The following is a 15,946-nucleotide window of genomic DNA, read 5'->3' on the forward strand; positions in this document are numbered from 1 at the left end:
AGCTGTTTGGACTCTCATTCTGACGGCACCCATTCACTGCAGAGCACCCACTGGTGAGCAAGTGATGCAATGCTACATTTCTCCAAATCTGATGAAGAAACAAACTCATCTACATCTTGGACAGCCTGAGGCTGAGCACATTTTCAGCTAATTTTCATTTTTGGGTGAACTATTCCTAAATTTGGACCAAACAAGTTGGCCACCTGTGATGTATGACATCACCTGGCAGAGGCGGAGCCAGCAGCTGATTGGACAAGAGCTGCAGGTGCTCAAGTGTGATGTCGCGCACGGCGGGGATGTGGAAGAGACGTGTGAACGTGTGAGGGCTCTTGGGAGCAAAGATGTTGAGCAATGCCATGCGGCAGTAGAGACGCGCCAGAGCACTTTCACAGCGCAGCAGCTCCCTGAAACACACATACACACACAGTACTGAATGCTAATGAAAAATGGTGCTTAAAAAGGAGAACTCTTTCAGTAAAAACCTGATATTTCTGAATCGACAATAAGAAACATGTTTCTATAAATGCATTACCGGTGAATCTGGATGTTGCTGCTGTCTAGAGACACCAGGCCGTTCGCTGCAGCCCTGCGGGATCCTGCCGGCGGCCTCTCCAGCGTCTCAATGGGGTACCAGTACCGAACTAACACTCCCTCACTGCGGAGATACGTCTCCACCTGCACCAGCTCACTGGCCTGAACACACACAAATCAAGCCAGTCAAGTTTCTGATTTGTTGCATTTGAAACAGGTGCAGGTTAAAAGGCTGGTGAATGTAATGATTGTCACAGCCTGAAAAGAACAGGCACGGACTGTTTCAATGGTGTGAAAATTTTTTTTTCATGTATATGGTTATATTATTTAAAATGTGAAGTACTTATACATCGTTAAATCATGGTTGTATTGCATTGACCTTTGCTGATTTTACTAGGGAAAAACTGTTGTGCTGGATGCTTCTCATGTCCTAAAATGATCAAAATCAAAATTGCCAAAATATAAAAAATGATATATACCACACATAAAATAAATTAAATAGAACTATGAATAAGAAACCCAAATGCATACAAGAATCAATATGCATGAATATGCAAAGTATTTCAATAACGCTTTATTTTCAAATATATATATTTTTAATTCTAGTAAAATCAGACTTTTGCAGATTTTTTGCTGATCAAAATTGCAAAAACATAATAAATAAATAAATTTAAACCATAATATAATAATATTATACCATAATAAAATAAATGCAACCAAATGCATACAAGAGTCAATTGTCGTGAACAGAGCACTTTCACAGCGCAGCAGCTCCCTGAAACACACATACACACACAGTACTGAATGCTAATGAAAAATGGTGCTTAAAAAGGAGAACTCTTTCAGTAAAAACCTGATATTTCTGAATCGACAATAAGAAACATGTTTCTATAAATGCATTACCGGTGAATCTGGATGTTGCTGCTGTCTAGAGACACCAGGCCGTTCGCTGCAGCCCTGCGGGATCCTGCCGGCGGCCTCTCCAGCGTCTCAATGGGGTACCAGTACCGAACTAACACTCCCTCACTGCGGAGATACGTCTCCACCTGCACCAGCTCACTGGCCTGAACACACACAAATCAAGTCAGTCAAGTTTCTGATTTGTTGCATTTGAAACAGGTGCAGGTTAAAAGGCTGGTGAATGTAATGATTGTCACAGCCTGAAAAGAACAGGCACGGACTGTTTCAATGGTGTGAAAATTTTTTTTTCATGTATATGGTTATATTATTTAAAATGTGAAGTACTTATACATCGTTAAATCATGGTTGTATTGCATTGACCTTTGCTGATTTTACTAGGGAAAAACTGTTGTGCTGGATGCTTCTCATGTCCTAAAATGATCAAAATCAAAATTGCCAAAATATAAAAAATGATATATACCACACATAAAATAAATTAAATAGAACTATGAATAAGAAACCCAAATGCATACAAGAATCAATATGCATGAATATGCAAAGTATTTCAATAACGCTTTATTTTCAAATATATATATTTTTAATTCTAGTAAAATCAGACTTTTGCAGATTTTTTGCTGATCAAAATTGCAAAAACATAATAAATAAATAAATTTAAACCATAATATAATAATATTATACCATAATAAAATAAATGCAACCAAATGCATACAAGAGTCAATTGTCGTGAATATGCTAAAATTATTTAAGTCTTAATTTTCAAATATATATATATATTTGAAAATTATTTGAAAGACTTACTTAAATAATTTTAGCATATTCACGACAATTGAATTTAATTGAAATGTTTTTTTTCTAATGTGACTAATGTAGGCCTTTTTGTGAGGTTTATTATTATTATTATTATTATTTTATCTCACAGCAAAAAAAGTCTGAACTATTTCAATGTTAAGAAAAAATATTTACATTTATAATGTTTAAAATTATAGTGTTTAAAATCTGCAGTATTTCACATTATCATCATTAAATCATGAGAATATTGTACAGCCTTATGCTCATTTCATTAGAAAAAAAAAAGTCAAATCCGGATGATTCTCATTATATCCTAATGTTATCAAAATAAAAAACAAAATAGATAAAATAAATAAAACTAGGAATAAAGCACAAAGGTGCATAGAGTCAATTGTCATTAATATGCAAAAAGTATTTAAATAAGGCTTAATTTACTCATATGTGACCCTGGAGCACAAAAGCAGTCTTAAGTCGCTGGGGGATATTTGTAGAAATAGCCAACAATACATTGTATGGGTCAAAATTCAATTTATATAACAATATATAATACAATTATCTAAATTATTATATATTTTTTTTTTTGTGAAATTTGGATTTTTTTGTGGAGTTTGGTAATTCTGTTAAACAGACTAAATTGTAAACCCTAACCTGACTGATGCAGATACTCACAGAGTCGACATCGAGCACGACTCCATGCAGGCCGAAGGTCTTCAGCATGCCCCGGATGGCAAACTTCGGCAGAGCTGTGCTGCTGCTGGTGTTGTTTCCCTCAGGGCAGCGGATGCCCACTGTCAAACCTGAGGGGAAAACAGTGACACTGTAAAAGCTGACTAAAAATTGTGAATTGTGAAAATTGTGAAAGTGTCATCTAACACAGAAAAGTGCATAGGATCCCAGACAACGTGTGTTTCGCACAGACCTTTACGGACTTTGTCGATGGTGAACTTATTGGCTTCATCTTTGATATCCTCGATGGTTGGGAGGTAGAGGTCACGAGGAATACCTCCATTCTCTTCATACAGGAACTCGACAGTCTGCCGTGCGATATCCACCATTCCTGCCAGACATTACAGCATAATTCATATTAGACACATAGAGGAGACCTTGAAGTGTGCTGGATGTGCACTTGTAGCGTACTTCATGTTTTAAAAAACTGTACTTGCAGATAATATAATATTAATGAAATAAAAGACCACTTAAGTGACTTAAAGAGACACCTTCATGACTGTTTCTGAACACACTTAAGTACACTTTTAGTGTACCTTTGTTATAGTATCAAAAGGTTTACTTTAAAGTACATTTTAAATCATTGTAATCATCAAGTACACTTCTTTTGATGTGTTGACGAACATACTAAAGCACATGTGAAGTACTTGATTATCATTTTAACTGTACTCTGTTATTCAATATTAAAGCTAATATAGTTTAAATGTACTAAATTGCAACTTCATCATCACAAACAGGTTAAAATACATGATACAAGTTCCAAAAGAAATGTCATTAAAGTATATTTTAGTGTATCATAAATGCTCGTCAGTACATTCAGCAGCACTTTAACCATATTTCAAAAACAGTAGAAGTAATTATGAAATTACATATAAAGATGTACTGAAGTCCTACTTAAGTGGGTCAAAAAGCGCTTTAAAAGTTCAGCTAAATGCATTTTATATCATTTTAAATTATAATACATTTTCAATCTATTGCAATTAAAACGCAATTAAGTGTCTGAAAACATTACATTCAGTATGTTCTTTTAAAGTACATAAGTACTCTTTTTAAACGTATGCTGAAGTGTCCGTAGCCACTGCAAATGAAACTGAGACAGGCGTTTATTCACCCAGCTGAAGCGCTCCTTTGATCTGGTCCAGGCCGGACTTCCTCTCTGCCTCGTTCCTGAAACGACGGCGAATGGTTGGGAAAACTTTGCTTTCCCACGCTTTCACAAGCAAAGCGTAATGATCCTCCTTTACAGAGAGAAGGCAAGAGAAAGAAACAGGTTTTCTTTGAAAAGGCAGCTCGGAGTCACTGTGTGAGTGGTGTATAATGTGTGTAAATGGTTTGTGAGGAAGTTAAGGGCCTGGTTATGAGCGCTTCATACCCTCGGAATATCTTCATCGTCTTCATCATCGCTCTCATCATCTGCAATCGGTGGCGGATGAACGTTTGGCCCCGAGACAACCAGATTCTCATAACTCAGTTCAACCTTATAGTGACAAGAGGCATCACTGCTGTACTCTGTGAACAAAACAAAATAATAAGGTTTAACCCACATGAATAACATCTGCTTTACTGATTCAGTCAGATAATTCATTTTATTCTATAGCAGGAGGGAAAAAATTCAAAAGCTTCCAACCAAAAGTTTGGAATAATTAAGATTTTTTAGAATGTTTTTGAAAGAAGCCTCTTCTGCTCACCAGGGCTGCATTTATTTGATCAAAAATACAGTAAAAAAACAAAAAAACAGTGAAATTTTATTATAATTCAAAAGAATGATTTTTTATTGTGATATATTTCTGAATGTAATTGATTTCTGTGATCAAAGCTGTATTTTCAGCATCATTACTCCAGTCTTCAGTGTCACATGATCTTCAGAAATCATTATAATATGCTGCTTAAGAAACATTTCTGATTATTGTCAATGTTGAAAACGAATTGTGCAGCGGTTGTGCAGGCGAATATTTTTGTGGAAACCGTGATACATACTACCATTCAAAAGTTTGGGGCTTATACGAAATCAATACTTTTATTTAGCAATGACGCATTGATCAAAACTGACATTAAAGACATTTATAATGTTATAAAAGATTTCAATTAAATGCTGTTCTTTTGAACTTTCTATTAATCAAATAATCCTGAAAAATAATAATGCATCCAGTTTCCACAAAAACATTCATGCACGACTGTTTTCAACATTGATAATAATCAGAAATGTTTCTTGAGCAGCAGATCAGCATATTAGAATGATTTCTGAAGATCACTGAAGACTGGAGTAATGATGCTGAAAATACAGCTTTGATCACAGAAATAAATTACATTTGAACAGACATTCACCTAGAAAACAGCTATTTTAAATTGCAATAAAATTTCACAATTTTACTGTTTTTACTGTATTTTTGATCAAAGAAATGCAGCCCTGGTGAGCAGAAGAGAGTTCCGGTCCTTGATTCTGATTGGCTGAGCCACGTTCGTAGCTGTTGTAAATTACTCTACAAACATACACCTTTGTTTACATTTGTGTGTGGCTCGGCAACCTCCGCTTCGCGTCGTGCCTAACAACGCACCTTAGCTGTTATAAATTCACTGTAAACCACGGCTTCTTGCGGCTCATTGCTTTATTGTTCCAAAGCTTTGACTGGTACTGTACACGCACACATCATTTTTGCTCTGAAACTGAAGTTAATATTTTGGACTCAGCTGAGTGGACACTGACGCTGCTGTGCTGTGACGACCGCAGCGATGCGACACGGGGGACCGTGAGACCCTGAGTCAGACGCCACGCTCGTGCCGGCGTCGTTGTCACTGTCGGAGGCCATGGCGAAGGGCAGAGCCTCGAAGTTGGCGCTGATCTCCTCTGAGAGGTCCATGCAGAGATCGGCGGCGTTTCGGTGAGCCTGTCCCTCTGCGTACGCAAACAACCGGCAGCCGAAGTTTGCGTGAATCTTCGTATTCTGAAAAAAAAAAGTCACAACGAACAAATAAGATGTTGCAGATGAAAGCAGGGATGAAATAAAGCAATCAGTGTACATTAAAAAGACATAATCAGAAATGTTTCTTGAGCAGCAAATCAGCATATCAGAATGATTTCTGAAGATCATGTGACACTGAGGACTGGAGTAATGATGCTGAAAATACAGCTGCGCATCACAGGAATAAATCACATTTTAACAGATATTCACATAGAAAACAGCTACTTAAAATTGTAATAATATTTCACATTTTTACTGTTTTGACCCCTAAGACATTAACCCCTAGCAAATACATAAGCATACAGTATCCTAAAGGAAACTGTTTTTTTTTTGTATGTCATTTAATAATCGCAGAACCACAGAAACCAGAAAAATAATTATGACTCATGATAATTACTGTCTGATCCTTTTTAGGCTAGCAAGTGCTCTTTACACTCCGCAATTTATGAAATTTCCATATTTGTTTTGTTATTTGTCACTTTAACATACATATTTTTGTTCCATATATAATTTTCCATCTAATTCATAATCTCTTCTTGTTTTATTGGGTATATCAGCCAACAGAGACTTTCATGACTGTTTCTGAACACACTTAAGTACACTTTTAAAAAGTGATCTTTGTATTGATGTCAAATTAAGTTTGTCATTAAAGTACATTTTAAATCATTATATTTTAATAATCTTTTGTCGTGTTTTAAAGAAGTGCACTTATTTTGATGTGCTGACTTACATACTAAAGCATTTGATACTAAAGTACTTAATTATCATTTTAACTGTAGTGTGTTATTCGATCTTATATTTAAAATTAATATTTTTATTTTTATCTTTAAAAAAACCTGTTTAAATTTAAAAATTGTATTATTCATTAGTATCATTAGTTATTATATTGGGTATAAAATGAACACACTTAAGTACACTAAAAAGTGATCTTTATATGAATGTCAAATTAAGTTTTTCATTAAAGTACATTTATATCATTATATTTTAATAATCTTTTGTCGTGTTTTAAAGAAGTGCACTTAGTTTGATGTGCTGACTAACAAACTAAAGCATTTGATACTAAAGTACTTAATTATCATTTTAACTGTAGTGCATTATTCGATCTTACATTAAAATTAATATATTTATTTTTAATTTTTAAATAACTGCTTAAATTTAAAATTGTATTATTCATTAGTATCATTAGTAATTATATTGGGTTAAAGCCAGTGTTGTTGCTGTTAATAACAATATTAAAATATTAAAACTATAAAAAATTATACATTTTAACTAAACTATAAAAAAACTATAAATTTTAACTATAAAAATGTCAATAGTTAATTTAAATAAAGTTTATAATATAAATATTAGTTGAAAAGCTTTAACTTAAAAAAAACTTTTGCCTGACAACTAAATGAAATAAAATATGTTGAAGTATAAAAATTACTAAAATATAAATTAAAGCTAAATAGAAATATTTAAAAAAGAAGAAGAAAAAAACACTACAACTAAAAATGAAATTAAACTGACAGTATAAAAATAAAAGTAAATTCAAAATATTAATAAATACTACTATAGTATGATATTAATTTCTTTATTTAATTAGCACATTTCAGGCACTGAAAATCCTCCTAGGAATATCCAGTATAACCTACAAATGGACTAAAACCATTTCGAATCATCTTGAACTTAGTTATGAGCACCACTGGTTTGCTTGTAATGTATCATATTTGTGTGCAAACCTTCTTCTGAATGTGGACCACGGGCCACATGCCTCCGGCCACGTCCTCCAGATAAGGAGCGAGACGCTGACCGCAGTAGGTGAAGTAGACTCTGCCTTTGGGAGGCTGGCCGGGGGGAGGAGGAGTGCCTTCCAAACGCTCCCAACCGATGCCTGCAACATCACCTGAGTCCAAACACACCACACAAACCATCACCACAGCAGCTCAACAACTCTATACACTTGCATGAACAAGAAAATATTCATATAACTTTGTGAGCGATGATATATGGTGACCCTGGAGCACAAAACCAGTCATAAGAGTCAATTTTTCGAAATTGAGATTTATGCATCACCTGAAAGCGGAGTAAATAAGCTTTCCATTGATGTATGGTTTGTTAGGATCAGACAATATTTGTCCGAGATACAACTATTTGAAAATCTGGAATCTGTGCTCACAAATGTTTGCCTACCAGCAATCAGGGGTTAGTTACTAAAACTTTTAACCCAACTACTTCAACTTTAACATATTCTCTTGAAAAAAACAGAAAAACAGCACAGCTTTTTTTTAGTAACAAGATACTTTTTCCAGTATCGGCTTGTTGTGACAAAACACTACATTGTTTTGAACATTGGTTTTTACTGCAAAAATGTATTTTCACATTAGGTATTTAAATCTTAAATCAATATGTGTTTATTTGAGAAGCAAAATGGCTTATGATATTAAGACTTGTTTTCTGAAATGTATCAAAATTAAGCAGGTTTATGCTTAAAATAAGAAAAAAAAATCTGTCAACGTGGCAAGAAATATAAGCGTAATAATTTAAAGTGAAAATACTTTTTTTTTTCCCTCTTACCCCAGTGGTAAATATTACATTTTTCTTATTTTAAGCATAAACATACTTAATTTTTATACAACCTCACTTCGTTTTTGATCATTTATTATTATTTTTGTTTTGTTTTATTTAATTTTTCCGGAAAATAAGACTTAATGGTAACCATTTACAATAAGGTTGCATTTGTTAACTATATTTAACGCATTAACTAACAATGAGCAATACACTGTTACAGTATTTATTCATCTTAGTTAACGTTAGTTAATAAAAATATAACTCAGGTCCATTAACTAACATTAATAGATACAACTACTGATTTTAATAATTAGTAAATGTTGGAATCAACATTAACTAAGATTAATAAATGCTTTAGGAGTATTTTTCATTGTTAGTTTATGTTAACTAATGAAGTTAACTAATGTTAACAAATGGAGCCTTATTGTAAAGTGTTACTGACTTAATTGGTCATTCTGCCTCTCAAGTAAATGTATCTTGATTTAATAATGTTTCAATATTTGTGGAAAACAAAAATACAAGACAAAAATACAGAGAAATATATATTTTTTTTTTTTTGCACACAGCTGAGGAAGTTGAGGCAATTATCAATCAATAATCATCATGCTCCTACACAATCTTAACACTCAATTTCAGCTCTTTAAACAAATTTCAGTTTATAATGATCACTCAAGTTCATCAGAACAAATTGACAACAGAAAAAAAGGCAAACGGAAAGCATTAGTTTTAGGAGTTAAAGAAAAGCCCAGGCCGACTGTCGCGGGAAAGAACTCTCGCTTTAACAGTTTTAAACGTAGCTTCCCCAAAAGCTGGCTTGAACAACGTAATGTGCTTGTAGCTAATGGCTAAACGCTTAAATGAATAAAGTCGGTCCTGTCTCACCGGGAAGTAGAGTCACGTCTAGTCTCACACTCTTCCACTGCAGCAAACTGGAGCCATTATAGTGTACCGCCCTCCCATTACTGAGCGGGAGAGAAACAACAAGGACGACACGTAAACAGAAAGGAGTTAGGATGGGAAGCAGAGAGAGGAACAGAAAGAACAGGTTTAGAGTCCAGTGAACGTGTTAAACGGAGCGGGTCAGTACTTGTGGAATAGACAGGTGCCCACAGGACTGGTCCAAGCGCCGTCTCTCTTCTCGGCCTCTGGGGAGAAACCAAACGAAACTACAGGGCCGCTGTCATCCTCCGAGTCTCCGAAAGAAACAACCTCGATCTCCCAGTAAAAGGAAGGAGCCTGGAAACCAGAAAGAGAGAAAATGTGAGCTAGACGTAGAGAAGTCTACCATTCAGACGCTTGAAGTTGGTAAGATTTTCTAAAGTCTCTTCTATTTGATCAGAAATACAGTAAAAACAGTAAAATTGTGAAATATTATTAGAATTTAAAATAACTGTTTTCCATGTGGATATATTGTAAAATGTGATTTATTTTTGTGATGCAAAGCTGCATTTTCAGCATCATTACTCCAGTCTTCAGTAGACGTCGACCGATGTATCAGTTTTGCCGATTAATCGGCACCGATAGTTGACCAAAACAGACGCAAGTCTGACCCAAATGCTTAATGTCACGATTGTTGCCATCTATTTGCATTAGTTTACATCCAGCTGGTCACATTAATGCATTTGTTAGCCAGTGAAGTTGCAGATTTTAAAGCTGTGATGTGAGAAAACAAACCGATATGTTCATTCAGCCGACAGAGCGCCATTAAATTATATTATATTTGTCCCAAATTGTTGTTAATGTACATAAAGACTACCCCCTGGGCTGGAAGATTGTGTATTGTGCATTGAAACATTTGTATTTCTGTGGCTCTAATAAAGTCTGTGTGCTTCATATAGAGAGCTATAATATAGATCGCACTTTTTTTTTCCGTTTGCTCTTTTTGTTTTTTTTTAAACACCAAACTTCAAACTCATGTATGCTGCTTTTTTGATCATTCTTGAAGTGAACTTTTGCCCGTTTGGTGATTAAATAAAGTGTTTTAGACCGCCGCTTCAACTGAACGTGACACGTCATGGCCATCTAGTTCGAGTGTGTTAATTTCAACATCTACTAATACATTTTTACATTTTGAAGTTGCTTCTGTTAACATTAGTTAATGAACTATGAACTAACTTTAATGATCAATATATAATTCATATTTAACATTAATATTTTTATTCATTTACAAATTATGGATCAGTACTGTTTTTTTTATTTTATAGTAAAGCACTATTTCAGTTTTCATTCAGTATCCATTTTAAAAACTATCGGCTGATTAATCGATATCGTTAAAATCCACTATCGGTCTACCTCCAGTCTTCACTGTCACATGATCCTTCAGAAATAATTTTAATCTGCTTATTATTATTTCATATTCATATTAGTAATGATGAAAACAGTTGTGCTTCTACATATTTTGGAGGAAACTGTGACATTTTTATTCAGGATTAAATTAATAGAAAATTCATAAGAACAACATTTATATGAAAAAGAAACCTTTTCTAACATTATAAATGTCTTTACCATCACTTTTGATCAATATAATGCATCCTTGGCAGGGTTATTATCATATACTAAAACCAAAACCATAAAAAAAATGAAAATAAACATTAACTGAAATTAAATAAAATAAACTAACAAGTTCATTTAGTTTAAGTTGAAGTACTAAAATAACTGGAACTAAATAAACTTTATAAACATTAAAAAAATAATAATAAAACAATTTCTAAAACTCCAAAACAGCATTGGATCTTGCAGAACAGAAGTCTTTATTTTAAGCATTTATTTTCTTCAAACGTGTACGAGCCACAAACAGGCTTTAGTTACCTGGACAGGCACAGGTGAAGTGGCGTAGATGAACGTTCCTCTGGGAAGACCTCCGCCTGCGCTCGGATCGGCCAGAAAGGTCACGGAGGTCAAGTGTGAGGAGAACATGCAGGCGCGGACCGGAGGGAAGACGCGCGACGGGCACCATGTGATTTCCTTAGGCTGCGGAGAGAGGAAGAAGATCTGGGTTTCCTAAGCAACATATTATTATCAACTTCCCATTTAAGCCCATATGTGACCCTGGACCACAAAACCAGTCTTAAGTGTCAATTTTTCAAAATTCGAAAGCTGAATAAATAAGCTTTCCATTGATGTATGGTGTGTTAGGATAGGACAATATTTGGCCGAGATACAACTATTTGAAAATCTGGAATCTGAGGGTGCAAAAAAAAAATCAAAATATTGAGAAAATCGCCTTTAAGGTTGTTCAAATTAAGTTCTTAGCAATGCATATTACTAATCAAAAATTAAGTTCTGATATATTTACAGTAGGAAATTTACAAAATATCTTCATGGAACATGATCTTTACTTAATATCCTAATGATTTTTGACATAAAAGAAAAATCTATAATTTTGACCCAAACAATGTATTTTTGGCTATTGCTACAAATATCCCCCAGCGACTTAAGACTGCTTTTGTGCTGCAGGGACACATATAAGGCAAGCAGGAAGTTGAGAGAATGATAGCAGACATATGATAATATCACACTTTAACCGATATTTAAAAAGAAAAAAAAGAAGCTCTTCTTGATCACATTAAATAAAGCAAGTCACCTGTCGTTGATCAGTTTGCACTGGAGGAGGTGGAGGACGAGCACAGTCTCGATACAGCATCCGAACCCGCTCACACTGAGCCTCAACCATCACTAAACGCTCTCCTGCAAACACACACACCGCCAGTCATGCCGATAAATGCTGTTTCACTACAGGAAGATATCACTGTATCAGTTATATGAGCTACTTTATGCTTCACTGTGTGAAAGCACAGCTGTAAAAAACTCTTTTTAGTGTTCATGCAAGAATATGTAAGAGTCATGCAAGATTGTGCATTTAAACAGACATGAGGGCGAGTTAAAGAGTTTGTTCAAATGAAAAACAAAAACATTTCTAATTGTCACATTTATCTTCAGAACACAAATGGAGATATTTTTAATATTCTCTCATAATTTTTCTCTATACATATTTTAGTTTTTAGTTTTATATTCAGTTTTCATATTAATTTTTGTTTAGGTTTTAGTAATTTTGTTAAGTGTTTTTTTTTTTATATATTTCTATTTAGCTTTAATTAATTAATTTGTTTTAATCTCAGTTGTAATTTTAGTAATTTCAGTACTCATTTCATTTCATTTAATTGCCAGGGCAACATTTCTAATTTTCAACACACACAAATAAATTGCTAACGAAATAAGAAAATGCTGTTGTCAGCGCTATTTTAGTATTATTTATATACTATTATAATATTTATTAATATTTTGAATTAGCTTTCATTTTTATATTTTCAGTTTTAGTAATTGATTTTTTTCTTCATGTTGTTTATTTTTTATATTTCTAGTTAGCTTTGCTTTTTTATTTATTTCAGTTTTAGTTTTAGCAATTTTAGTACTTTTAGAACTTATTTTAAGTTAATTGCCAATGCGACTTTTCTAATTTTCATAGGTTTTTTTAATTAACAAAACAACAACACTGCAACTGAAAAGATATGATCACTTCATATGATGAACAGATTTAATTTAAGCTTTTATTCACATATAAACGTATTTTTTATTCACATATGTGACCCTGGAGCACAAAAGCAGTCTTAAGTCGCTGGGGTATATTTGTAGCAATAGCCAAAAATACCGGACAACTTTAAAGGCGATTTTCTCAATATTTAGATTTTTTTGCACCCTCAGATTCCAGATTTTCAAATAGTTGTATCTCGGCCAAATATTGTCCTATCCTAACACACCATACATCAATGGAAAGCTATTTATTCAGTTTTCAGATGATGCATAAATCTCAATTTCGAAAAATTGACCCTTATGACTGGTTTTGTGGTGCAGGGTCACATATAAACATCAGACACAGGTTTGCTAGAAGCTCGAGAACCAACAAGATTTGTTCTCAGTTAGTTAATGTAGTATGCAAATAAGAATTAATAAACAGAATTTTAAAAATGCAAAATATTATACAAAATAAAAATAAAGATCATAATATTATTATTTTATTATATAAAAAAAATATAATTTCATATTAAATATAACATTTTGTTTTACCATTACGGTAACTGTTTTTGGATGTACAAAAACAAAGGATGTTGCAAGGATCGGTGTGGGCTCTCACCAGGACTGCACTCCTGAGCGATCAGGTTGAGCACCTCCACTGCTGCGGGACACTGCTGAATAAACTCCTCACAGAATGAGCTGTCCTCCAGCAGCTGCGCCATCACCAAACACGCCCTGACGGAGTCAAGCACGCAGAATAAACACCCCAGGTCCCAAACTCTACTGTACGATAATGCACAGGCAAGAAGAGCAACCGCTCGTGTTTGACTTCCATATTCTTGAGGGTCTTACCTGGTTCTGATCTCGGCCAGAAGACGCACCACAGCCATCACAGGACTGGATCCGTCTCCAGACGCAGGCAGAGACGTGTGGATGGACAGACTGCCCTCCTGCGGCAGCAGCATGGACTGAACGGCCTGAACAACCTTCTCTGTGATGGACAGCTTATGCAGCGGCAGAGCCTGACCACAAACACACAGACGGCAGCAGCATGGACTGAACGGCTTGAACAACCTTCTCTGTGATGGACAGCTTATGCAGCGGCAGAGCCTGACCACAAACACACAGAGCTGCGTGAGAGACGTGACGGCAGAAATCTGAGCTGCTTCACAAATCTGCAAGATGACTGACATTGCTTGAAAAGGCTACAGGCGAAGGCACGTTTATTCATATCTGAAAGTGCATTTCTTTCTTGCAGTACGTCAGTCAGCTCAATGGTAAGTAATAGGGATGTAACGATTAACCGCGAGCCGGTTGAAAATTGATTTGAATATGTGACGATTCAAATTGGTTGAGATGCTAAACAAATCGCGATTCGATTAGTGGTAGGAGTTTATATGAATGCATGTCTGAGGGGAACTTACTGTATTTAGATGGTATTTTTTTCTTTTCCTCTTGCCTCTGTATAAAGCATATTAAAGTTCATAAGTGCAGCGCTACTTTGTTTACAGCGGAAACCAAGGAAAGGCTTTAAGCGCCACCTGCTGGCAGAGAGTGAATCAAACCAACAAAAGAGCAATAATACGCAAGTGCTATATTAGTATAGTATTATATATTTCAATTTCACAAAGAAACGTACAGTATTTTATCCAAGCAATAATAAAAGGACACATTTAATTTATAAATTGTCTTAAATCTCATTTTGTTAAAAAAAAATCGCGAATCGAACCGTGAAATCAAAATCGTGAATCAAATCGAATCGTGAGTTGAGTGAATCGTTACATCCCTAGTAAGTAAACAGTGGGTTGTTACTTTATATTTACAAATTGTTTGTTAACTAACTAACCAAGATGATTCCACATCATTAATAGAGAGTCATTCGATTCCAATAAAGTATGGATGTCATGATTGAAAAAGCATGTTTGCATAAAATGTCATGTCATGTTTAATAAGAAGTTGTGGTCTAAATTGTTATTGTTAACTAAAACTATTAAATATACAACATTTATTGAAAAAAAAAAAGAATCGGTTAACGTTAACATTTTTCATTAGTTGAAATTGAAAGATTGAAATGAAATAAATTATAAATATTAAATCATTAGAAATGTTGCCTTGGCAACGAACTGAAATAAAATAAGTTTAAATTAAAGTACTAAAATAACTCAAAGGTGAAGAGAATACACTTTCATTTGTGTTTTCTTAACAAAAGCACGTGTTAATAAGTTAAAATGCACTTAGTAAAAAGTAAAAACTTTTAATTTGATGTTGTTTTAATAATCATTTGTCGTGTTTTAAAGTAGTACGCTTATTCTGATGTGTTGACTAACAAACTAAAGCACATGTAAAGTACTTGATTATCGTTTTAACTGTAGTGTGTTATTCAATATTACATTTAAAGTTAATAGATTTTAAATGCACTAAACGGCAACTTCATTACAAATGACTAATTTCAAATAGATTTAAATACATGACATACAAGTTTCAATAGAAATAAAGTATATTTTAGTCATAAATGCTTGTCAGTACATTCAGCAGCACTTTTACCATATTTCATACTACAGAAGTAATTATAAAACTGCATATAAAGATGCACTCGAGTCCTACTTAAGTGGGTCAAAAACACTCTTAAGTTCAGCTAAATGCATTTATTAAAATGGAATTTTTTTTTTAATTGCAATTAACAGGCACTTGAGTGTCGATACAGTTCGCACTTTAGTATATTAAAGTGTGTTATTTGTGTAACAATTAGCTACTTTTTTTAAAAGTATGCTAAAGTTTACTTAATTTTCACAAGTTAATAACAAAGAGCATTATGAGTAGAAATGAATAATTCCACGTCACAGAGTCGAGGATGAGGTAGATAATAACGAGCAATGAAACTGTGACAGAAAACATTTTCATTATTCAATGCAAAACATATGAAATTCTGCCGTTCTGCAGACGTTTCAGAGGCGATT

General features: G+C 34.1%; 1 protein-coding gene across 1 annotated transcript in view; it reads right to left on the reverse strand.

Annotated features, from left to right (window-relative positions):
* Positions 1-15,946, reverse strand: part of LOC107675388 (probable E3 ubiquitin-protein ligase HECTD4) — a 110,480-nt gene that overhangs the window by 43,426 nt on the left and 51,108 nt on the right. Inside the window, exons 41-54 of the mRNA XM_016469699.1 lie at positions 13,842-14,011; positions 13,609-13,724; positions 12,061-12,164; positions 11,286-11,447; positions 9,565-9,713; positions 9,360-9,439; positions 7,649-7,812; positions 5,672-5,909; positions 4,340-4,476; positions 4,079-4,205; positions 3,161-3,298; positions 2,911-3,038; positions 1,435-1,595; positions 223-404 (exon numbers count right to left, since the gene is read on the reverse strand). Coding sequence (XP_016325185.1) covers positions 223-404; positions 1,435-1,595; positions 2,911-3,038; positions 3,161-3,298; positions 4,079-4,205; positions 4,340-4,476; positions 5,672-5,909; positions 7,649-7,812; positions 9,360-9,439; positions 9,565-9,713; positions 11,286-11,447; positions 12,061-12,164; positions 13,609-13,724; positions 13,842-14,011 — 2,056 coding nt within the window. The remainder of the gene's footprint in view (positions 1-222; positions 405-1,434; positions 1,596-2,910; positions 3,039-3,160; positions 3,299-4,078; positions 4,206-4,339; positions 4,477-5,671; positions 5,910-7,648; positions 7,813-9,359; positions 9,440-9,564; positions 9,714-11,285; positions 11,448-12,060; positions 12,165-13,608; positions 13,725-13,841; positions 14,012-15,946) is intronic.

The sequence above is a fragment of the Sinocyclocheilus anshuiensis genome, unplaced genomic scaffold (genome assembly GCF_001515605.1).
Source record: "Sinocyclocheilus anshuiensis isolate Anshui unplaced genomic scaffold, SAMN03320099.WGS_v1.1 scaffold1081, whole genome shotgun sequence".
NCBI classification, from domain to species: Eukaryota; Metazoa; Chordata; class Actinopteri; order Cypriniformes; family Cyprinidae; genus Sinocyclocheilus; species Sinocyclocheilus anshuiensis.